Source organism: Chanodichthys erythropterus, chromosome 5, assembly GCF_024489055.1.
Source record: "Chanodichthys erythropterus isolate Z2021 chromosome 5, ASM2448905v1, whole genome shotgun sequence".
Classification (NCBI taxonomy): Eukaryota; Metazoa; Chordata; class Actinopteri; order Cypriniformes; family Xenocyprididae; genus Chanodichthys; species Chanodichthys erythropterus.
This window is the reverse complement of record NC_090225.1, coordinates 14,307,437-14,333,277: the sequence shown is the minus strand read 5'-3', so window position 1 is coordinate 14,333,277 and position 25,841 is coordinate 14,307,437. Positions and strand designations below refer to the sequence as shown.

At 43.3% G+C, this 25,841-nt stretch overlaps 1 protein-coding gene across 2 annotated transcripts; it reads left to right on the top strand.

Moving 5' to 3' along the window:
- Positions 1–274: 274 nt before the first annotated feature.
- Positions 275–24,324, top strand: mmrn2a (multimerin 2a). 2 transcript variants are annotated; one of them, XM_067386168.1, is made up of 8 exons: positions 275–672; positions 9,298–9,420; positions 10,186–10,292; positions 17,922–17,999; positions 18,732–18,914; positions 20,834–21,249; positions 21,327–22,863; positions 23,915–24,324. In XM_067386168.1, the coding sequence occupies exons 1-8, from the start codon at positions 344–346 to the stop codon at positions 24,316–24,318; spliced, it is 3,177 nt and encodes a 1,058-aa protein (XP_067242269.1). In that variant the 5' UTR covers positions 275–343; the 3' UTR covers positions 24,319–24,324. The 2 variants fall into 2 exon arrangements, with proteins under 2 accessions (XP_067242269.1, XP_067242268.1); XM_067386167.1 differs by having other exon boundaries at positions 17,916–17,999.
- Positions 24,325–25,841: the final 1,517 nt, after the last annotated feature.

Genomic DNA, 25,841 nt, shown 5'->3' with positions numbered 1-25,841 from the left:
TGTGTCCAGCACCTCTGAGCATGTAAAGCCTGAGAGCTGACGGGCCTCATTGTTCCAGGCTCAGCGACCTTTCCACGGGGAGTAAGCTGAATGTGGGTGGGGGGTTCATTTCCGAGGATTGTTGGAGGTCTTTGAAACTATTAAGAGGAGGGAGAGGAAGAGAGAGAGGTGGGGGTGGGGGTGTGGACTCCGAAGAGCGCCTGACAGGAGAAGGGAGGGAGAGGATAATTTTCGAGATGGGGGGCGGAGAGTTTCCATAAGGCACCACTGAGCAACGGCTTCACAACATCTTGTTCTCCTTTGCTTTGTGCCAGTTCCTGTGCGTTTTGAGGAGCATACAGATATGGTGGTGCTGAGGTTGGTCGTATTACTCCAGGGGCTGCTTCTCGCAGCACGGTGTGAGGTCAGAGCCAGAGACCCGGAGGTAGAGGAGGAGGATGAACTGAAAGACATGTCGGATGGTGGTGGATGGGACCATAGAGTTCCACTGGTAGGGTTTGGAGCACCTCAGCATGGTGAAGGACTAAACAGGCAGAGCCCTGATGTCTATGGAGCTGTCCACCATCCTCTGGGTCATGGACACCAAGATCCCAGCCGTGGACAACTTTCTCCAGATGTGCCTGAGGAAACATCAGCTACAACTGAGAGCAGGGGCTCTCTTCCACGCACTGGGTAAGTGTTGCACTTCCTCATTCATTCATCATGCTCCATTTGATTCAAACACATAATCATGACCGCACTGTACAAAAACAAATTCTTCTCTTGAGGATTTTGTGGAAAAGAGGGTTGTCCACCAGTGTAATTCTGCCATAATCTGGCTCATTACATGCATGCCATAAAAAAACATGTATGGTTTTATAGCTCTTTTTTCTTTTTTTCTGGAGAGCCACCCAGGTGGAAGCAGAGCAGCTTGTGAAGCAATGACTGTAAAAACAAAGTGAAGTTCAGTTCCTCTCCATTGCTTCCTCAAGTTTCTTATCTTCTTATCAAAGCAAATTTTTGTAACAATGTCTTTATTATCACATTCGATCAATTCAATACATCTTTGCTGAATAAAAGGGGAAAAAAAACTGACCCCAAACTTTTAAACCGTAATGTATATGGCACATGAGGTTTAAGCTTGTGAATGGCTGTAAAAACATTGAGTTGGCTTCCTCTCCATCACTTCCTCAAGTTTCTTATCTTTCCCATCTCTGTTACAATCAATGTTTAACTGATGTGGAAACTAAACAGGAAAAGCATTTCAGCAAACATTTGGAAGTACCTGTGTTGCTAAGAAAATTCTGTTCTTAAAGGTCTCCTCTGACCCCACTTCTTCTCAAAGTGTCAAGACTCAAGAGTGCCCATATGTTTTCTCTTATCTCTGGCTAATCCATAGTAATTCAGCCTAATTACCTGGAACACATAAGAGCCAAATGTTTCCTGCGCTTTGAGATCTACCTCTGTTTAATCTTTGAGTTGGGTCACTTGTTACCTCACCTCAGATGCATACAGGCTTGAGTCTCTGATAACACCCTCCCTCTACAGTGTTTTTATTTAACATGTTGTAATTCATGTTGTGATTAAAGGAAGAACATCTGGTTTGGGTCTGATTAATGGTACAAAAGGGTTCTGAATTGAATTGAGAATACCTGTTCAACTGCAATTCATGCCGTTACTATATTTGGATTAAATTTGATTTGAGGTTGCCGATATTGTACAGTAATTTATCAATTGAACAAATGTAATTATAAAAAAGCTGAATTTAAGAAATGAAATTCAAAGAAATTGCATTTCTGTAGGTGTTGTTTTTAATAAAATGTAACAATAAACATAATCAGACACATATGGGGTATTTACAGAAACATTAGATGATATTAATGATCATTTGCCATTGAAATGCCACCTACAGAAATTTTTACATTATATTTGTATGAAATAATGTTCAATTTTATAGCAGAAATTAATTTCCCATGCTATAATTTAAAGGGTTAGTTCACCCAAAAATGAAAATAACATCATTTATTACTCACCCTCATGTCGTTCCACACCCGTAAGACCTTTGTTCATCTTCGGAACACAAATTAAGATATTGTTTATGAAATCCGATGGTTCAGTGAGGCCTCTGTTGAGAGCAAAGCCAATTCAAACTCTGAAGGTCCATAAAGGTACTAAAAACATATTTGAAACAGTTCATATGAGTTCAGTGGTTCAATATGGGCCGATTTCAAAACACTGCTTCATGAAGCTTCTGAGCTTTTTGAATCTTTTGTTCCGAATTAGTGATTCGGATCTCCTATCAAAAGGCTAAACTGCTGAAATTTGTTGCTCCGATTCACTGATTCGATTCGTAAAGCTCCGAAGCCGTGTTTTGAAATCGGCCCATATAGATATTGTTGAAAAGTCTTTATTTAGTTTTTTTTTGGCGCTTTATAGACCTTATTTTCCAGAGAAACATGCGCGCTGCCATCTTAAGAATATTGTCTTTGAACTTCCGTTTTTGCGGCAGCCCTGTACATTTCTATGGCAAATGGATTTACGTGTTGTAGAGTTAATGAAAGTTATCATGAGCATTGTTATGTTTAAAGCAGATGTCTTAACAAATGTCAGTAGAAGATATTAAAATGAGCAGTTCATTCATAAATACATAAGATCGCTGTGGAAATACAAGCCGGAAGTCAAAAGACAACGAGCGCAGCGCTGAAAAGGGTCTATAATATTAAGATAGGACCACTGAACTCACATTAACTGTTTCAAATATGTTTTTAGTACCTTTTATAGACCTTTTGTATCCACAAAGTATCCATTCTAGTTTGAATGGCTTTGTTCTCAATAGAGGCCTCACTGAGCCACTGGATTTCATCAACATTATCTTCATTTGTGTTCTGAAGATTAACAAAGGTCTTACGGCTGTAGAACAACATGAGGGTAAGTAATAAATGACATTATTTTCATTTTTGGGTGAATTAACGATGTGATTTAATGTCAATATTTTTTTTAAATAAGTGGATTAATTATGATATGATGACCTATAAATCATTTATAGTTGGATCTTTTGTCATTAAAGCCTACATTAGGGTAAACATAAAAGGCTTGTTAAATAACAGGTGGTCTTTAGGGGAGGTGCGAATCTGTGGATAAGAGAAAAGATCCTTTTTAGTGATGCGATGTCTTGGCATGCATGGGCAACTCTGAAAAGCTAGAAAGAAAGGAGGTGAGACAAAGAGAGAGTTTGAAGCCCAGGTGCAGAGAATTGGAGGGATCTGGAGTACTTATGGACAGGAAGGAAAATGACATTTTGTACTTTTGTAGAAAATTAAATAAAAATTGACGGAAATAGCTTAAATAGAAATTTCACTTCACAAAGTCAAGCTTTCTGAACAGAAACATCTGTTGGAATATCACAACACATCAAATGTCAAAACAAATTATATGTTCTCTTGAAATTAAACCTTGTTTTGCCAAAGTCAAACAAACAAGACACCAAGTCTTTTGCCATTGAAATCCCCAGTATTTATCTGATCATGGAAGTTCTGACCTGACACTCCAGTGTACTTCTGTCCATGCCTGTGAATGAGGTTTCTATATTTCAAAACCAATCACACACTCTTCTTTCTCTGTTGTGGTTTGAGTTAATCTACTTTCATCCTGTGTCCATTTCAGGAAGCTGCTCTAGCTTACGACCTGGCCCTAAAAAAGTTTTGCATACAGTTTATTTCTTGGGTCTCAACCAATCTCAACAGAGGTCCTGTCCATCGAAAGCCTTGTTTCCTTTTGTGCTCAAGTCAATATAAACTGACCACTTCACTAGCTTATAATGGGCTTTATTTCTTGGACTAGAATCAAAAGCATGACATGGATGGGGAGAGTTTTATCTATTGCAGCTGTTGGACAACAGTGAGAGGCAATGAGAAGCCTGTATAGAGGATTAAAAAGTCAAACAATAACATTAAAGTTCAGTCTTAATATTTCAGTTCTGTATACAGTAGGGTAAACGTCTGCTGATAAATGCATCAAAGCAACTTTTCAAAGCTGAAAATTAGGATGAAAATTAGACTTCATTCAAGATACACTGCAGTACTACAACTTTAAGGACTGTCAAAATATTTATAGTGTGAGAAAAGATTTCTATTTCAAATAAATGCTGTTTTTAACTTTATATTCATTGAAGAATTCTGAAAAACGTATCATTGTTTCCACAAAAATATTGAGCAGCACAACTGTTTTCAACATTAATTTTAAAATATAGTCAAATAGATTTTTTTTCTTGTTGTTTTTTATAGATATTTTTTGTTGTTGTTGTGCATTTCAGACTCAAAACACATCTGTTCACTTGCCAAAATGACTTGAGGATTGCACTTCTACTTTTTTTGTCAAGAAACCTTATATTATTTACATTTGAGGAAAGTAAACATTATGCATTTTTTTTACCAGTTTTAAACAATAATTTTTATATAAGCACATTGTTACAATTTCAATATTACTTTAAATTAAATTAACTGTAGTAATTGTAATAATATTTCACAATATTATTGTATTTTTCATCAAATAAATGCAGACTTTTTGAGCAAAAAAAAAAAAATTCTTATCAACCCCAAACTTTTAAATAGTTTGCATTCTCTAAAAACAAGTGATATCTTGTTCAGTTAGGCTTCTTGAATAAATGTATCTTAAGAATTTTTAGATGTTTTTATTAAAAAAACAAGACAAAAAAATACTGATTAAGACAGTTTTTTTTTTTTTTTTTTTTTTTGCAGTACTCTCATGAAATTCACATGACCAGAGGAAACTATGAAATGAAGGGGCTTAAGGTTAGAGGTCATGTCAGTCTGTATGCGTGGAAGTCCGTGGGTATCTTCGTTGGGTAAGGATCTCAGGATGAGGGAAGTTTGCAGGAGGGAGAGAGCATCAGACACTTCCTTCCTGTGAGGGGACACTAATAGACAAAAAGCAGGAAAGAAAAGCAATGTGCTTACAGAGATGTCCGGAAGTGACATAAAACAAGTCTGATTTATACAGTATATATAATAAGCTTTTAGCACTTAAGTCTATATGTCATGTTTTAACGCAAAAAAAGATATCTAACTTTTAACACAAGCGGTTAAAATTTCTACCTGGCTGTGTACATAACTTTTTTTAAACCTAAAAAATGCTTGATATAGTGACATTGGAGTTCACTCCTGGAGAAAGAATGTGTGTACTGTGTATCCAACTAAAACTGGACTGGATCATACAGTAAATGGATTGGATTGACAAACAAACTGCCCAATTTGTTGATGAATCAATGGTGCCAAAATGCTGTTCCAGATCATTCCAGTCCAATTTAACTCCTTCTTAGGGTTACAGAAGATAACGTAAGCCCTAGGTGAAGGCAGACGAGAAGGAAGCCTGTTGTGCCCCATCCCTTAATCCTTTAATCCCAGTCTGCCCCAGAATGAAACAAAATCACAGGCTAAACTAAATGATGTAAACTAAAATGATTCACATGCTTTACAAAGTAACTTCTCTTGAGACATTTAATCCCTTTACCTTTACCTTCACATTACAGTCAGCTAAGTGATCAAGACAAATATAATGTCAGAGGAATGACCAAGTAATGCTTAAAATACCCCTTGCGTTAACTCCACTCAAAAAGACAACAACAAAGACAAATGCCTTTACAACTGCAAAACAAGTCCCCTCTGTTTGACTTTTTCAGTTTGTGTGCATTACTAGAAAAATCATTGTGTTGCACAAGAATGACCGCATATTTGCCTTATTCTGACACGTTGTGAAATGTGAGTTGTTGTTTTTTTTTTTTTTTTGTCACATAGTTTATTCTATTCGGAAACAAGCACATGCTGTTTATTTAAGACTAACTGTGGCATGTATGGTATACAGTTGTATTTTGTTTCAGCTCAGACCTTGTATAAAGCTCTCTACGATAAGTCATGCTGTAAGTTTCATAGTCTAATGGTCTAAAATGCACTAAGTATTACTAATCGTCCACAAACAGTGCTGTTACTTGTTTCTCTCCATGTAACCATTGCAAGAACCAATAGTGTTGGAACAATTGTTTTTGTTGTGTTTTGGCTTATAACCAAAGTGCAACTTTGCCTAACCGATTCATTTGGCTTTGTTGAATGTGTCATGGCCTGTGGGTTTAAAACCACATGATACGTTACACAAATCAAGAACTCAACCTGGCGTATTCCCAGTCATTTAATCATCAAAACTCCTTCAAAAAGTTCCGATCCCATTGACTTGATCTGCCCTGCATTCACGTTTGATTAATGGAGAGGTGAATACAGAGTTTCTCATTCTGAAACTCATACCGAGCGCATTAACCATTGACCAAAGACTGAACAATTACACCCCAAACAATTCACAACTCGGCAGTGGATGTGAGGGATTTGGCTGGGAGGTTTTGACCCATCTTACTTGTGGACTATGAATCATACATCAAGAGGATTGAGCAAGTTACAACAACCAATAGAAGGCCGATGTTCCTCCTCAAAGGACCATTTCCAAATACATCTGCCCACAAAGCCTTATCTGTCCAGCCTTTAACTTCAACAAACCTATGATCTCTGGTCATTCTTGATGGTTTACTCATAATCAGTAACAAAGACTCATGTCAAAGATCAGCTCTGTTGATGTAAAATAACTGCAGCCCATCATCATCAGCACTGCCGTGACCTCAGAAAAAGGACCTCATAGCTGAACCCAATGAAATATCAGCTCTCTGTTTTGTCTTTCTGGTCAGCCACCCTCAGGCAGTGTACATAACCAACCCTTCTAAACCTGTGACGTGGTACGGACCTTCTCTGACCTTTGTGTGAAGCAGTGACCCTTCTGTTTTATATATCTCCTAATGGAGATCCTTGTTTGTAGGAAAGTGAAAAAAGTGACGTGACATGTAACTAAGCCAATTTGTGCTCTGCATTTCACCCATCCAAGTGCACACAAAGCAGTGAGTATTGAACACACAAACACTGTGAGCACACCCAGCAGTGGGCAGCCATTTTTGCTGTAGTGCCCATGGAGTGATTGGGGGTTGGTTGTCTTGGGCACCTCAGTTGTGGGTAATGAGAATGGAAGAGAGTGCTGTTCATTCACTCCCCCCACCTACAGTTCCTGACGGTACTGAGACTCAAACCTGCGACTCGGGTTACAAGTCTGACTCTCTAACCATTAGGCCACAACTGCCTAATGGTTGCAACAGGAACAGGGTGTTTGGACTTGCCCAGTTCAGAAGGGGCTCTATTCTTTACATCATTGTAAGTCAATGGAGAACTTTTTCTCCCTCACTTCCATTCAGATCAAGGATGCTATGCTCTTAGTTCTATTAACAATGAGTCATGGCCGTTGGCACCCAGATACCTATTCTTTGGTTCCTGGTTCAAAAAGAAACAATTGTGTGCCAAAACAAGTTTAATGTGTTGATATGAATCAAAGTCCCTTTAAGACAAGTCATTTCACTCGGCGGTCATCTTTGAAACGCCTCTCGGGCATCCTGGGCATCATGCAGCTCCTATCTCTTTGAATGGGGAAACATCAAATTCTCCAAAACTGTTCGTCAACCTTACGATTAAATTTGATATTTGAAATCACCAATGAAATCTAACAACAACCGACTCATAAATTTAGTTTCTAAACGCTCGAATCATGACAAAAAAAACTCTTTTTTTCAGGCTGGATCAAGCTAATGCGCATGCGCAGACCTAAATGCGCGTCTCTTCGGAGGCGCGCGTCTGACTGTTTCTATAGAAACCGGTTATTCTAACGGCCGCTGAAGTGACGCGATGACTTTACCAGTCGGCGATTGGCTCTTGGCTTTAGAAGGCGGGACTTATTCCGCCATATTGCGCGTTACACATTCTCCCATTCAAAACAATACGAGTGACACGTCTTGTGTTATTCTATAGTCTTTGTATAAATGCCAATGTTTGCCATATTATTATAAACAAAGCATGTTTTACTTCCAGTAAAAAAGATAGGCTTTTTACATTTTGCTTTTTTCTGGGTCAACATTTTTTTTAAACGGATAGGTCAGATTCATTCTGATTGGATTAGGTGTTTGCATTACAGTATATTATTAATGCACCAAGATGTTTCACCCTGTACCTAAAAGTGCCCTTTCGCATACAATTGTCATGTTTCACCCCCTTGTGATAGTCGCACAGAAATTTCAAATTAGTTGTGAAGCAGCCGTTACACTCTGCATAATAACCATGGTAAAATGAGTGAATAATTAATGTGTGAATGTATCCACACAAAGTATGTCTAAAAGAAAAACAGGTTTTCTATGGCTAACCAATGTAAATAATCTAACAATTATAAAACAGTTAAAAAAAAAAAAAGTCAACCACCCATTTAGAGAAGTAACATTTTAATGAAAAGATATTCATCATTTTCACTTTGTTTTTCTCTAATCTCACAGTTTTGATTGGTCTTGATGCAAAGTTCAAATATTTCAATGCATTTGAAGCTCAAATTGCATCCAAAAATTCTGCATACACATATGATCTGAGCTCCGCTCATGTCTGTTGTTTGTTGGAGATAGTAGAAAGGTGTCTTAAGAATACCCTTGACCTGTGGTAAAGTCACTGTCACAGCTCATGGCTTATTTTTATTTCACTCTGAATTAAGCAATGTTTGACACTTGTAGTTTTGAATGGAGGTTAGCACCACTTTTAACCCTTAAAAGCAGTTATATACAAAGGTATACAGTATGTGAGAATGTAACATCAGGCTGTTTAGCAACAGACAACCAATCTTAAACAACCTCATTAAATATGCATGTGCTTTGTATAGTTTATATGCTGAAGGAAACTGTCAAAAATTTTGAAATGCTTACTTGATGTATAGCACTAGTTCAGGGGCCAGATTCGCAAACATCTTCTTAAGAAAGAATTTGAGAAAATTCTTAAGATAAATTATAAGAAGTTCTTAAGAATGTTCCTAAGCGCAAATCTTGAAAAATTCTAAGGAAGTTCTGAAATATTTTCTTGTTGTAAACTGCATTTATTCCAAGAACTTTGAGGAAAACATCCAGCCATTTATTCTTTAAATTAATTTGAGATTACCATGGTTACAATCCAAGAAATACAATACAGGGCTTAATGTGTCATTTGTAGTTCAATATTTTCCTCTAGATAATATCTTTGGGCTTGACCCTGACAACTAGGAGAAAAGGTTCAGCTAAACACAAGCCCATACTAAAACTGTATTAGTACAATGAACCTCTGGCCTTGACCGAACTGGATACTTCCGATGTTTCCTAACTACAGAATGTACATATTAGGTTGTGTGGCTGACGTTCACTCTCTCTTCCAGGAACTGGTGTGCATTTGTTCACAAGCGTGCTGTTACTGTGGCAGTATCCTGTGGAACTGAGAAGTACACCATTAAGTCCCAGAGTCCCTGTCCTAACGGCACCCCAGACTGCCAGCTAGTCATGTAAGTGAATTACACATCTTAAATGTGAAGTGTGTAGTTTCTGCGCTGCTAGAGGCACCAAACAGAACTGCAAAAATAAGGACTGTTTTCAAACGCTCCCCTCACCTGCTATAGAGTGTGACGGATTAACGCTCAGGCCTTCCAGGCACGTGCACAGGGCACTAGACCAGTGGGGGTGGCCCAGACAAGCTGCCAAAAATCCCCCTGCCACCCGGCCAAACAAGAAATTGGAGCGCCACCCTGCCCCGGCTTAACGGAGCGCCAGGGGACATTTAGACAGGTTCGTGCCCAGGGCACAACTGTGTCATAATCCGTCCCTGAGTACAACAGTCGGGTTCCAGAAGTAAAAAATCCCATTCTTTCATTCATTTTCTCCACAGGTTAACTGATTTTGAATGATAACTTAAAAACTTTTAAAGATAAACCTACTGTGAGCTACAAGGTTGTTAATCAATATGTTGTTGAAGACACCAGCCTGTATTATTTCAACTTATTTTTTAAATAATCATGTTCAACGATGGAAAACTACATTGATTCTGCAGAGAAATCATCACCAATCACAGAACGCTTTATTTTGAGCACTGAGTCAGTTTCATAATGCTCTCAAACTACTTAAATATTTGTATATATATTATGCATAATAAATATAAATTATATTTTGTAGTTTGGAATAGAAAAGGTATTTGAGAAATGAGAAATAAGGTATATTTCTTATACCTTAATCTGCAAAGTGCGTAGCTTGACTTAATCTTAATTTGTATGCAGGTACAAGCTGTCCACTCGGCCAGTGTACAGAGAGAGGCAGAAAATCTTCACTGCACTGCTGTGGCATTGCTGCCCCGGGCATGCTGGGAAAAACTGTGAGGAGACAGGTACTGATGAGCTTTCCACAACAATATGACACAACAGATGATGCTGAAACCAAAAACAAGGGGTCTCATTTATAAAACGTGCACACAGATTTGAGAGTGTGTGTACACTAAAATCCATGCCAACGTTTATATTTGATGTGAAAAAGTGCTTAGCGCCACATCAGGGCAGATCCCACACTTTTCTTTGTGGCAGAGAAGAAAACGTCTCGGTTACATAGGTAACCCTCGTTCCCTGAAGGAGGGAACGGAGACGTACGTCGGACAGACCGACGAATAGGAATCTCGCTAGAGAGGCCAATCTACTTCGAGTGTAACTAAACGAGCCAATGCACATTGGCATGCAATCATATGCATCAGCTGCTTGCCTCGCAGCGCGGGTATATAATGAGCAGCAGGTGCGTTGCATCTTCAGGTTTTCGCTGAGGAGCCGAACCGAGCAGGCGGCAGCATCAGCAGGACAACGCCTGTGGCGACGGGACGTACGTCTCCGTTCCCTCCTTCAGGGAACGAGGGTTACCTATGTAACCGAGACGTTCCCATTCAGTCGGTCACGTTCGACGTACGTCGGACAGACCGACGAATAGGAATCCCTACCAAAGCGCCACAGGAGCTGCCCTCTTCCAGCGCTCTGACGTGAGCCACCTGAACCCCCTTGCCTAAGGATGGTGGGACCAGGCTCACGCAGAGAGGGTCGATCACTGTTGTTCCCAAAACCCACTCAGTGCGACAATTGGATAACGCTGGGAAAGCGTAGCCTTACATGCGATAAGGAACGCTGCGGAAGCCATATCCTTCCCCGAAGGAGTTATATGGATAAGTACATATGGACTAACCTTGTAGGTTGTACAACATATGGAAGAACTGGGGTGACTCCACTCGATGAGAGATGGGTTCTCCCAGAGGGAAAGACACGGGCTTCGTTTAGGAGCAGCCGTGGAAAAAGCCATATGGGATCCCCGTAGGGTCACACATATGGAACCCAGCCTAAATCCAGTTCTCAAGGATACAACGGAGTATAGGCCTGGCGCCAGACGCTCCGCCACGTCGGCTGCCGAAGGGTAACCGGAGGACTCAACAGGGTCTGCCCGTAGGGACTCTCTGGAGAATAGAATGCGCATGTAGCGCAGCAAGCCGACACTAAGCCGGGGCCTCTCCGTGCCTCTGACCTGAGGCGAGAACACGGGAGGAGACCGGCTCGACACGAAGGCTAGTATCTAGCGAACGTGTTAGGTGTCGCCCAGCCCGCAGCTCTACAAATGTCTGTTAGCGAGGCGCCACGAGCCAGCGCCCAGGAGGATGCCACACCTCTCGTGGAGTGGGCATGCAACCTGAGCGGGCAGGGCACGCCCTGAGCTTGGTAAGCCAGGGCGATGGCATCCACTATCCAGTGGGCCATCCTCTGCTTGGAGACAGCCTTTCCCTTCTGCTGGCCTCCGTAACAGACAAAGAGCTGGTCTGAGGTCCTGAAGCTTCGAGTTCTGTCTAAGTACAGTCGCAAGGCGCGAACTGGACAGAGCAAAGCCAGGGCTGGGTCTGCCTCCTCCGAGGGCAGCGCTTGCAGGCTCACTACCTGGTCCCTGAAGGGAGTGGTAGGAACCTTGGGCACGTAGCCAGGCCGGGGTCTCAGTACCACGTGGCTGTCACCCGGCCCGAACTCTAGGCATGATTCGTCGACCGAAAATGACTGCAGGTCCCCTACCCTCTTGATGGAGGCCAATGCCACCAGCAGCAAAGTCTTCATAGAGAGAATCTTTAAGTCTGCTGACAGCAAAGGCTCAAAGGGAGCAATCTGGAGTGCTCTGAGCACCAGAGTAAGGTCCCAAGAGGGTATGGAGGGGGACGAGGAGGATTTAACCGTCTCGCCCCTAAGGAACCTGATGACCAGGTCGTGCTGACCAACAGATTTGCCATCTATGTGGTCGTGGTAAGCGGATATGGCAGCAGTATGGACTTTGAGGGTGGAGGGGGACAGCCTACGCTCCAACCCTTGCTGCAAGAAGGAAAGCACGACTCCGATCGAGCATCTTCTGGGGTCTTCTCGACGAGAAGAACACCACTCGACGAACAGGTTCCACTTCGAGGCGTAAGCACGTCTCGTAGACAGTGCACGTGCCGAAGTGATGGTGTTAAGTACCTCAGGGGGTAAGTCACCTAGAACCTCCGCGTCCCGTCCAGGGACCAGACATGGAGTTTCCAGAGGTCTGGACGCGGGTGCCAAAGAGTGCCCCATCTCTGAGAGAGGAGGTCCCTCCTCAGAGGGATGGGCCAGGGAGGGGCTGTCGCGAGGAGTGAGAGTTCTGGGAACCAGGTCCGGTTGGGCCAGTAAGGCGCAACTAACAAGACCTGCTCCTCGTCCTCCCTGACTTTGCACAGGGTCTGTGCAAGTAGGCTCACTGGGGGAAACGCATATTTGCGCAGGCCCCGGGGCCAGCTGTGAGCCAGTGCATCTGTCCCGAGTGTTCCCTCGGTCAGAGAGTAAAACAACTGGCAGTGGGAGGTTTCTGGTGAGGCAAACAGGTCTACCTGAGCCTCTCCGAACTCTCTCCAGATCAGCTGAACCACCTGGGGGTGGAGTCGCCACTCTCCGGGCAGCGCAGCTCGTGATAGCTCGTCGGCCACACGGTTGAGCACACCGGGGACATGAATGGCGCGAAGCGACCTCAGATGCTTCCGACTCCACAGGAGGAGATGGCGGGCGAGTTGCGACATGCGACGGGAGCGTAGACCACCTTGACGGTTGATGTACGCAACGGTCGCAGTGTTGTCCGTACGGACCAGTACATGCTTGCCCTGAAGCAGGCCTTTGAGGCGGCTCAGAGCAAGGCGTACTGCCAGCAACTCGAGGCAATTGATGTGCCAATGCAGATGGGGTCCCGTCCAAACCCCTGAGACTGCATGCCCGTTGTACGTGGCACCCCAGCCGGTGGCAGAAGCATCTGTGAAAACCACAGCATGCCGGGACACTTGTTCTAGGGGCACTCCTGCCCGAAGAAACAAAGGGTCCGACCACGGACTGAAGGTTCGGCGGCACTCCTGAGTGATTGGCACCCGGAACGTGCCGCGTTGCCACGCCCATCTCGGGACTCGGCCGTGAAGCCAGTGCTGAAGCGGTCTCATATGAAGCAGACCGAGCGGTGTTACAGCCGCTGCAGCCGCCATATGCCCCAGGAGCCTCTGAAAGAACTTCAGTGGGACCGCTGTCCTGCCATTGAACGTATTCAGGCAGTTCAACACCGACCGAGCACGTTCCTCTGTGAGGCGTGCTATCTGTTCGACCGAATCCAACTCCATACCGAGAAAAGAGATCCTCTGCACTGGGGCGAGTTTGCTCTTTTCCCAGTTGACCCGAAGCCCCAACTGGCTGAGGTGACTGAGCACCAAATCCCTGTGTTCGCACAACTGATCCCGAGACTGTGCTAGGATAAGCCAGTCGTCTAGATAGTTGAGAATGCGAACACCCTGTTCTCTCATGGGAACAAGGGCTCCCTCCACGACTTTCGTGAAGACGCGGGGAGACAGGGCCAGCCCGAAGGGTAGGACTCTGTACTGATATGCTCGACCTTCGAACGCGAATCTCAGGAATGGCCTGTGTCGCGGAAGAATCAAAACATGGAAGTACGCGTCCTTCAGGTCGATCGCTGCAAACCAATCTCGGGGACGGATGCACTCGAAAATGCGTTTCTGCGTGAGCATTTTGAACGGTAGCTTGTGAAGGCTCCGATTCAAAACTCGCAGGTCCAAGATCGGTCGTAACCCGCCGCTTTTCTTGGGTACAATGAAGTAGGGGCTGTAGAACCCCGACCTCAAATCGGCTGGAGGGACCGGCTCTATCGCGTCCTTCGCCAGTAGGACTGCGATCTCCGCACGCAGAACAGGGGCATCGGCATCTTTCACTGTAGTGAAGAGGATGCCCCTGAACTTGGGGGGCGCCGGGCGAACTGAATCGCATAGCCGAGCCTGATGGTCCGAAGGAGCCAGCGAGACGGACTGGGGAGCGCTAGCCAGGCTCCCAGAGACCGCGCAAGCGGCACCAAGGGGACCACCGGCGTACCCGCCGCGGGGCAGCGAGGTGGAACGCAGGGACGCGGCCCGGGAGGCTCTCTGTGTGAGGCGGCCCGAAGCGGGGTCACAGTGTGCTGTGCAACACTTACCTGCTTCCACGGGTGGACAGAGGGAGCAGTCGAGGTTTTGCCTACCTGCTGCTCGCTGCTGTCCGCTGGCGACAGAAGAGGTGGATGAGAGTGGTGAGGTTCTAGCCCTCCCACTGCTCTCCGAGCCCTCTTCGGACCCGGAGATAGAGGAAACTGCTCTTTTATTGAAAATTTGGGTACCGCTGGCCGTTGAGCCAGCGGCGGATCAAAAAGGGGAAACAAAAGATTCTCCACCCGGCCCTCCTCCGGGGGAAGGAGCGGTGCGGTCACCACCTCCTGAAGAGCAGTCCCGTCCATCTCCGGGTCGCCCGTCCTAGGGCCGCTTGGACTTAGCCTTGCAACCCTTCTTCTTAGGGGGTGGCTGGACGGGCTGGGCACCCCGCCCGCGACCGGCTCCACGACGCCGCTTGGATGGAGGCTGCTGCTGCTGGGGCGTCGGAGCGGGGGCGGCTGCAGGGGGGCGCCCTCGGCGACGGGCAGTCTGAGGTGCCGCCGGCGGTGGAGGTGCAGCAGCTGACCGCCTCGGCAGGATGTGACTGATCGCCTCTGACTGCTTTTGTACAGCCGAGAACTGTTGGGCAAAGTTCTCGACCGCGTCGCCGAAGAGGCCGGTCTGGGACACGGGGGAATTAAGAAACCTGACTTTGTCGGTATCCCTCATGTCCGCAAGACACAGCCAGAGATGGCGTTCCTGGACCACCATGGTGGACATCGCACGACCCACTGACCGCGCCGTAACCTTCGTCGCTCGGAGCGCGAGGTCCGTCGCGGCACGAAGTTCTTGTAGAACTTGCGGATCGTGACCACCCTCGTGCAGGTCCTTCAGTGCCTTGGCCTGATGGACCTGCAACAACGCCATAGCGTGTAAGGCGGAAGCGGCTTCCCCACAGGCCTGATAAGCCTTGCCGGTAAGATCCGACGAGTACTTACAGGCCCGGGAAGGGAGAGACGGCTCCCCCGCCAGGTGGAGTTAGGGCACAGTTGCATAGCAACGGCCCGTTCCACAGGGGGTATGCGCGTATAACCCTTAGCCGCTCCACCATCAAGGGTGGTGAGGGAGGAGGACCCACCGACACGGCTTCGGGCAGTAAAAGGTGCCGTCCACGTGCCAGTGAGCTCTTCATGCACCTCCGGGAAGAAAGGCACTGGGGTGGGGGGCTGAGAACCAGCCCTTGCCACCCCGAGATACCAATCATCCAACCTCGAGGGCTCGGGACACGGTGGAGGGTTCCACACGAGCCCGACCCTGTTGGCGGCCCGGGAAAGCATAGCCATCATTTCCGGGTCTGAATCGGGCACAGTCGTCACTCCCGAGGGAGGCAGCTGCGCCGAATCGTCATCCCCAGAAGCGTCAGGCTCACCCTCCGATGCAGCGATCGACATCCGGTCGTCTTGGGGAGCTCCGAAGGATACGGATGGTACACACCTCTGGGGTGGTCCACCGCGTTCCCCCGGCAGCTCTACTGGCTGCGGAGAGCAAGAGGGGTGAGGGTTCCTAGGGGGTTGGTTCCCCGAAGGAAACGCGCTCACCGTGATCCTCAAGTCACCAGCCCCGCCGCCCGAAGCAACCCTCTGAGGAGGATTGGAACGAGGCGTCGGGACCGGGACTCCACCCCTTTGCAGAAAGTGGAGTCTCGACCGCAGCTCCGCGACGGTCATCTTCCCACAATGGGTACATGACTCGTCCACAAACGCCGCCTCAGCGTGCCTTAAGCCCAAGCACGCGATACAGCGCTGGTGACCATCCCGAGGCGCCAGGTAACGACCGCATCCAGAAACACACAAGTAGAACGACATCTTTAAAAAGACGCGAACTACTCGTGTAAGCTCTTTCAAGGACTGACTCTTTTAGGTGCTGAAGCACGCAGGGGAAAAGCCGCTGCAGCACAGACAGGGAAATGTGCAGCCTGTCGTGTGCACTCTCCTTGAAGGCGCTCTCTTACCAGCTGTAATAACAGCTTTTTAGCGCTCTAGGCGCACCGTTTCACCAGCCGTGAGAACGGCCTTCACGCTGATTACAGCTTTTGCTCAAATAAAAAAGGCAAAGAAAAACAAAGGAGAAATCGGCCCCGCTGCTGCGCTGTCCGCCTGCACCGCAACCAAGAGACGTCTCGAAGAGCAGACTCGTTCACACTCGTGGTTTCAGTAGCTATCTTCTTCAGTGTTGAGAAGGTTTGGCTCCGAAGCGAAAAGCTGAAGATGCAACGCACCTGCTGCTCATTATATACCCGCGCTGCGAGGCAAGCAGCTGATGCATATGATTGCATGCCAATGTGCATTGGCTCGTTTAGTTACACTCGAAGTAGATTGGCCTCTCTAGCGAGATTCCTATTCGTCGGTCTGTCCGACGTACGTCGAACGTGACCGACTGAATGGGAACTGCAGGTATTTACAAAGCTATATAAGCAATTCTTGCTTATGCACTCATGATAAAATAAAGGATTTGGATGTTGACTGCTGCTCTTTAAATTCAAATGAAATTAATTATATTGCGTTTACAAGAGGTGCTGACTTGCTTCATAAGTCAGTGATAAATTGATAATTGGTTTGCAACAATAGTGTCACAATCTCCAAACATTTTGATATTCTTCTCTTTTGTATAAATATAGCAACAGTAGAGATTTGTATGCAAGCTTGTTTCTGCCACTAAATAAAAAAAAAAAAAAGGTGATTGCAACTTTTTATCTCACAATTCTGACTTTTTTTTCTCACAAATGTGAGTTTACATCTCGCATTTGTGAGTTTATGACTCGCGATTCTGACTTTATTTAGAAATACAAATTTAGAAATAAAGTCAGAATTAAACAAACAATTGCGAGATATAAATTCTATCTTTATTTCTCACAATTGTGAGTTTATAACTTGCAATTCTGAGAAAAAAGTCAGAATTGTGAGTTAAAATTTCAGAATTGCGAGTTATAAACAATTATGAGAAATAAAGTCAGAATTGCAAGATAAAATGTCAGAGATATAAACTCACCATTGCGAGAAATAAAATCAAAATTGCAAGTTATAAACTCACAATTCTTACTTTTTTTCTCATAATTGTAAGATTGCAATGGCGAGTTTTAACTTTATACTTTTTAATGCAATTGCGACTTTATATCACGCAATTCTGACTTTATAACTCGCATTTGCTTATATCACACAATTCTGAGAAAAAAAAAGTCAGAATTGCGAAATAAAAAGTCACAATTATACCTTTTTTATTTTTTATTCAGTGGCAGAAACAAGCTTCCATAGATTTGAATACACTGCTTGGCCAAAAGTACTGTATGCGAACACCCCCCTTCTAATGAACAAGTTTGGCTCTTTCATTGGTAATTGCTGTAAACTAGACTAGATTGTCTTAATTGGATGTAAAATGGCTTGTGTAAAAGATGCTTTCCACTGGTGAGGTGCCATATGTTCTTCAAAACATAAAAAAAAATATATTGCATTCTCTCAGTTTTTCTCTGTGCTCTATTGTCAGTCACAGATGGCCACGTCTCTGAGTCTCAAGACCCCACCATGGCAGGCAGACCACATCCGGGAGGACATGAAGCGACAGAAAGACGTATGTGATGCAAAAACGTTTTAAGCTTTAAAATAAGTTGAAGTTAATCTAAATGTTTGCAGTCTGTAATTGAATAGTCTCTAATACAGCATGGTTAGTTGAAGCACTGGATACTGATTGGTTAATACATCATTCTAGCCGAGCATGACTCCTGTGACAGACAGACATTCTTTGGGTCCCATCTGTGTCCTGGCCGCTGAAACAAACTGAGGAAATGACAAAAGTGTGTTTGTGCAAATATTGGTTGGCTATGGGAAAGTTATTGGCCCACATGGGAGGACGGAAAAGGGCGTATGAGTATTCTGAAGGCAAGGAGCGAGCCCACACAGAGTGTTAACGGGTGTGACCGCGCTTCAGTCCGAGCATGGACAAAACAAAATGGTCTTGGGTAAATACACACATGCACTGGAACAAACTAGAATAATAGCATGTTTTAGAGGAGGCTGTCAAATCCACAGCTCTAAAAATAATCCTTTGAGCTGGTTGTTGGGACACAAACAAAGGCTTTGGACACAAACTTGGAAATTCCCATGCTGCTGATTAATCTGATACTAAGCACTCCTACTAATGACCTTCCTGAGATTCAAACGCACAGGTCAAAGTGCTCAGGTTGCATTCATGCAGTGAATAACAAGTAACAAAACTGTCTGATGGCAAAGTTTCCATCGATAAATACAGTGGTGAAACGTCACATAACATTTGGTTCTACATTTTTTCCTTCTTTCTCTTAAGGATATAATAAACTAAATCAAGCGAACAGAGAGCAGAATGATTTCCAAATGTTTGGCGGGCCACTGTATGAAGCTCAACAACCCGATTTAGAGAATCAAACTGCAACGGAGCCCATCGATGATTATGAGCACAGCCCTCATGCTGGCCATGACCAACATAACAGTCACCACTTTGAGAGGAGAGGTATGTTAAGTTTTACATGCAACATACCTCACATACTTGTACAAACTATGAGAATTTAAGAAAATGCCATTTGATTCAACAAATTCTGTATGCTTTGACCATCTAAAAATTACAAATAAGTGAAAATGACAGCTGCCACTTATTAAAAAACGTATTGGCTTAGCTAAGGTCTGTGGTTAAACACAAGCTTGAGATTTTATTCTCATAGGCTCACTCTTATTCTACAACATAAAATTCATCAGTAATACCCCACTTATGCCTCTTGACAAAGGCGGTTGCTAACGAGTGTCTAAAGAAAAAAGAAAAACATCATTAGTCAGCATTTACTCCCTCGTTAAGTTTATACTCGCATACTTGCAAACTATTTTAACTTCACATTTTCAACTTATGGATTTGAAATAAAAAGTTTCGCTTTTTACTTCTGCCAATCGTATTTAGGTTTGACGAGTCATAAAAAGTTGTCTATTGTGAAGATTGCCTTGGTGAACAAAACGTGTAATAATCACAAACTTTTGTTGGTCACAGAAAGTTAATGGAAAATTCCTATTGGGTTTTCGCCGAGGGAACCAGGGTGATGCTAACTTCTGGGTTGGCCAACAAAAATATGTAATTCCAGTAGCGCTCTATATTGGCAGTTATCCATTTTCATCTATAATATCCTCTTGTAATATTCTCAAAAAAAGGCCTCTCTTCCCAATCTCTTGTAAATACAAACACTACTGAAAACAGAACATGTGTGTAATCCATACCAAAATGGTTACTAGACACTTCCTTTGGTTGTAATATGCATTGTCAGAGATATTATGGGGATATTATTGTGTCTGTCTCGTCAAGTGCCGGTCTCTCTTATATCCTACTATGCAGAGGATGCCGGATTAACAGAACAGTAAATAATGGAAAAACCTCCTTTCCTTTTTGATAACAACTCCTCAACAAATCACTTCACATTACTAGTTCCTGCACAGGATATCCTCTCTTTCCCTGGGAAAATGTCCCACATACATTGTATGGTTGTGAGCGTGATGTAATGGTCTATTGAAATGACACAGTGCTTCAGATATAAATTGAATCCAGCCACACACATCCCTAACTGCACTATTATTGATGAAAGGACATATTTGTCACATAAATAACGCTTGAAAGGCTCTTTTAAAAGTTTATTCTCTTCCAAAAATAAGACAAAAGAAAGAGAAAAAACGTTGAAGTTTGAATGGAGAATTTTCCCCTTGTTTCCCTGTTGTTCTCGGTAGGAGAAGAGCTTTTGTGTCTGTGTGAAATGTGGTTCAAATAGTAAAAACAGTGTTGTCAGGGTAATAAAACATGAATCAATTATATATCCTAGACTTTACAACATCAGGAAAAAGCAGCAGGAGCATAAATTCTGAAGCTTTTCCAGACAGTGTTTTGACAGCATGTGAATAAAAAGAATAAAAATGGCACATGACCTCTATGTCAGGTTCCCAGCAGGGAACTTCTGCATGTAGAGATCTCTTCCTGCTTAAACCTCCTTCCTTAAACTTATGCACTCATGATCAAAATGTACCACACACATACTTTATTTCATCGCATGGGATGTAAAAGACCCTGGGCTGTTGACTGGTCAGTTAAAGGTTCAAAGTTCAGATGAATGACCCAGCCTTAACTGGAAATGAAGATATAAATCTTTCAGACATGATATTGATGTTTCCTCATGAGCAGCATAGAAAGTCAAACAGGACAAAGAGTACCACAGGGAAAATTATTATCCAAGAATAGTATCACATTTCTATTATTGGCAATGTGGTTATTATTCTCCAAAACATTACTGTTTCTGGGATTCCCCTCTTTGTAAGTTGCTTGTTCATGTTCATAAGATTCTTTCTAAACAAGGTTAATTCAAAGTTCACATGTCTAGAAGATGTCTGTCCATCATTTTTCAGACCCTTATGCTGTAAATGAAGGCGTTCTTCACCCTGATCACTATGGGCTCTTGAAAGAGGCTGTGATGTCTCAGCTGCAACCTGTCTTGGAGAATTTCAATCTAACCCTGGAACGGCTCTTTCAGGAGGTGCAGGGTTTGCAGCGGGACATGGCCCAAATCCGATTTGATCAGGGGCAGGGAAGGGTCACTGAGCCTCTAGAAGTTGGTGGTGAGAAGCACAATCTACAGGAGGCTGTTGAGGTTGAGTTGAGGGAGAGTTTACAGAAACTCGAGGAGGTGAAAGCTCAGTTTCACAACCATCGCCATGAGGTAGAAGCAAGGCTCCATGCGCAGCATACCATGTTACACTACAACCTGACAAATTTCAAGACGGACTTAGATGTCAAAATCAAACGTCACCAAAAGCTCTTGCAGGTCAGAATTTTTACTCGACCTCAGATGATTTTTGCACATGCATAACAATTGTACTGAATGTATATTTCTTGCTCTAGGTAAACCTCCAGTCTCTGAACACATCAATGTCTGAAGTGATACAAGAGCAAGAGAGGCTGGACGAGGAATTTCAGAAGATTCGGCCTGAAAATAAGGTTGATCCCATACAGAGTCAGTCTCATGACAGCACAGCTGTCTGGGAGGCCATCACGCGTCTGGATAACAAAGTCATCAACAACACAGTGGAACTTAGTGCCTTGATTGAAGGCCACGAACAAGTGACTGCAAACATCAACGACCTCCAGAATGGTTGGAGAGATCTGGACAATAAAATAGTCCAGACTGGCCGCAACAGCCAGATTCAGTTTATGGAGACTGGTTTGGAGGTGGAGGCAGCGAAGGTAGCAGTCCTTGACCGTATTAATGAGCTTAGCAGCAACATCAGCGTTCTCCAGCAAGCCCTGCAGGAGATGGAATCCGATGTTGACTATCTTTATACAGAGTATTACAAGAATGTAAGTTCAGCAAGTGGGGAATGTGACTGTATCGCTCTTGGAGTATCTGTGACGCAGTTGGAACAAACTGTAGCTAACGTGATGGAGATAGCGAATGAAAACAAGTTGGCACGGGAGCGTGAGGCACAGGAGATGTTGGACAATCGGGACGATGCCGCTTGGGTTCCATCTGTGGAAGACCTCAAACAAGGGCTACTGAATGTGCAACGGTCCCTTGCTTTTGAGCAGGAAAAGAGCAGAATATTACAGCAAAAAGTGACCCATCTCATGACCTCTTTCCTGGACAGCAAGCAGGATATTAAAACACTCCAGGAGCAGAACAGGACCAATTTCGAGAAGATTGAGCACCTAAGTAGCATTTTCAACACCTTGCTTCAGGATGCCGTTCGTCACTCGGAGGTGCTACAGATTTTGCTTGGGGAAGAGGTGCTGGAGTTCATAAGGAGGACCAGAAACGGTTCTCCTCAGGACCAGAAACGTTACTCTATACCAGAATTGAGGGAAAGCATTAGAGACATGCAAGAGCAGATCATTGAACACAGCCACAGCTTGGCCTCAATGGTGAACTCTGCTACCTCTGAGGTGACGGCAGCAGATGAGCCCTCTGTGCTTGCAGACTGGGCCTCAGTGGGCACCAGAAGGAGACGTGGGGATGAAAACTTTGACCTGTCCAAGGAACTGCCAGATTACTCTGATGATGACTTCTGGACTTTAGAGAAAACTGTAAAAGAGCTTGGAGCTCACATCAAACAGCTTGAGGAATATCAATGTCCTTCTTGCTGCAACTGCAATAAAACTGCTGCCACTAGTGGTGTGGAGGTAAAACTGCAGGCAGAGGTAGATACTTTGCGTAAGGACCTCGAGACCCACCTTGGAGTTTTTAACGGCATTTTCAGTAACACAGAGGGACTTGCTGACTCTGGAGTGTCGGTGGATTTGGATAAATTGTCAGCTTTGATAAAGAGAAAGGAAGCAAAGCAACAAAACAAGAAACAAAAGAAGAGAGCAGACAAAAGAACTGTTCAGACAGGGGACCAAGTGAATTTCCGCAGCAAGAGAGATGCATCACTGGAGTCTGCAGGTAAGGAGATGTTTAAACATATAGTACTGTGTAAAACTTGTCAAACTCTGATAGTTCACCCAAAAATGAAAATTCTGTCAATTAATTACTCACTCTTATGTCGTTCCAAATGAGTAAGACTTTCGTTCAGCTTCAGAACACAAATTTGTATCTCTTTGATGAAATCTGAGAGCTTTCTGTCCCTCCGTTGGCAGCTATGCAACTACCACTTTGACGCCTCAAAAAGTTTATAAAGAGATTGTAAAACTAAGTAATCCATATGAATTGAGCAGTTTAGTCCAAATTTTTGCTTTATATGATGAACATTTAATTAAGGCTTTTATCCACATATAAACATTGATCAGAGAACATAAACAGAAGCTCAACTGAACCTGTGTGATGCGTGAGAACAAACCTCATTGGTTCAGTCTGTTCATCATATAAAGTGACAGTGTCTCTTCAGAAACTAAACCATTCAATTCATATGGATTAATTTTATGATCTCTTTATGACACTTGTGTATTTATGACAGTTGTGTAGCTGTCAAAAGAAGGACAGAAAGCTCTGTTTTATCAAAAAGATCTTAATTTGTGTTCCGAAGATGAAGGAAAGTCTTACGGGTTTGGAACGGCATGAAGGTGTGTAATTAATGGCAGAATTTTCATTTTTGTGTGAACTGTCCCTTTAACAATTTTTCTTACGCTCTAAATTCTTGTTTTTTTTCCCTGCACTGCACTTGTTTTATAATTATAATTAGTCTCACATGACATGACAAAAAAATATATATATATATAAAAGTATATAAAAAGTACAAAGTAAAAAGTAGTAAAAAGTATATATATATCATATATATCATGGCCACAAAATAAGAATTCATTCCTGCAACTTTTAGTCAAATCGTGGCCACGATTGATTCATATTGAATCTAGAGTACAGGTTAGTTGATGTTTTATTTGTATGACAAGAGCACCCCCAGTGAAAGTCATTTGTAATTGCACTATCACGTCCCCTTTTTGCTTTCTCTCAGCATTCACATTTTAATACCTTACCATTATTATTTGATTCCAAACAGTACTTCGTCAGCACCCAGATAGTCCAGTTATGTTCCTGGCCAGCAGTACAGAAGGTTCTAATGGATCTGGCACAATCCTTTTTGAAAGCGTGGCCCTAAATCATGGACAGCTTTACTCACCAAAAACAGGCATATTTCGTGCTCCTACTTCTGGTGTCTATCTCTTTGTGGTGACACTTGACTTTGGACCAGGCCCATCTCTGGCTCAATTAAAGAGAGGTGGAGAGGTAGCTGCCTCCTTACGGCAGAACCCCAGGAAGTTGGGTGCACCTGCAACACGTGTCTGCATCCTGCAGATGGAGCAAGGAGAGGAACTCCTTCTAGAGCTGGTGCAGGGAACTATAGAGCGCAACAACCCACAAGATAACACATTTGCTGGCCTACTAATACTGCAGACCACCTGAGAACATGCAACACTTTAAAGGTGCAAAAAGACTGAAAGAACCTCTTTTTTTTTCCGCACTGCCCATCATTTAATTTTTTCTTTCAGGATCTGAGAAATTTAAATAACAGCTCATGTTGTTAATAATAGGGACAGGATATTGAGACATTGAGCAAGATCTAGATGATGTGGCCCTGTCTGGTGGACTATCAGAAGCCTTACATTTGGCCTCAACGTAACATCTACATTATATTCCTTACATGCGCTGTGCCCTAAACAGATTTCAAGATATTGTGCTTTTTCAGTAAAATATGACACACCAAAAACAGAGAAAACATTGTGTACTAAAATTATATTTTTTTAAAAGATTACATGGACAAATATTATACAGAGTATGAGGCCTACTTATAAGGCACCCTTTCAACATGGGGCTGAAAAAAACATTTTTCCAAATTGGACAGTAAAGGTCATTTAATATTTTACACAGAGGTGGGCTGGGTGATACTAAAGCACATTGAAATATCTACAGACATATATACGGTATTTTAAAACTCATGTCCAATCAACATACTTCATAATTCTGGTGAGGAGCCGCATTGTCGGTTCTCGGGTGAAGAACAGAAGGGCCATAGGGGATGGAAGCAAAACCATTGGAATAGTCACAATAAGATGATTTCTCTTTCTTTAATGCAATCAAATGCTAACTTGACGGTCCATTTGAAAATCCCTTTTCAGCCACAGAAAAGCATTTGATATAGATTCCACTTTAGATTACTTGTATAGTAAAAGCTACAAATGTATTTTCATATACACTAAATTTAGTGTTTCTCTAGCATATTGTAATGTATGTGTAAGTTAACCACACTGAGGTGAGAATGTTTCCTTTCTTAGATCTATTATTTATTTTCAGAATATTTTAAATTGTTTTGTTTTAATCAAGATGCTCTTTTGGCGTTTCAGGGCATACTGTATTAAAATCATGACAAAGCACCTTAGTCTGGCACTGACATTATCAAAGCATTGTACATTCACACTTCCTGTCTTTAAGGGCCCAGATATTGGTATAAAGAGCTGTTGTGAATTGTTGCTTTGTTGCTATTAACACAAAACATTGGTCTTTTCAATGGCACTAAGAATAATAAACAAGTATTCTGGGATACAATACTGCATTTTTTAAAAGAATAATAAAATTAAATCTGCATGGGAGTTCTGTAAACATGTTACGTAACAATAATGTGTATTTTGGACTACACTAGTTACCAAGATCGTATTTTGGCAGCCCCAACTGAAACATTAAGACCTGATGACTAACAGATGTTACTTGCGGTCGTACCCTTCAACTTTGGGCACTTCACAAGCAAACAGTTCAAAATTTGATTAATAACATTGGCAAAGACATACGATCAGAATATCACCAAATCCTCAAAAATTTGCACTTTAAAAGCAAGTCACATTTATACTGATAGCATCCTGTACCAAAAAAAAGACCCAACTTCTTTGAATGAAGGAAACTCAGGAATGTATCAACTGTATCACACCAACCAG

Excerpts from the sequence above, each read along its gene's own strand:
- mmrn2a (XM_067386167.1), top strand. The coding sequence starts at position 344 with ATGGTGGTGCTGAGGTTGGTCGTATTACTCCAGGGGCTGCTTCTCGCA. Across the intron at positions 18,915-20,833 it reads TCACCACTTTGAGAGGAGAG|ACCCTTATGCTGTAAATGAA; the intron begins GTATGTTAAGTT and ends ATCATTTTTCAG. Across the intron at positions 21,250-21,326 it reads GTCACCAAAAGCTCTTGCAG|GTAAACCTCCAGTCTCTGAA; the intron begins GTCAGAATTTTT and ends TTCTTGCTCTAG.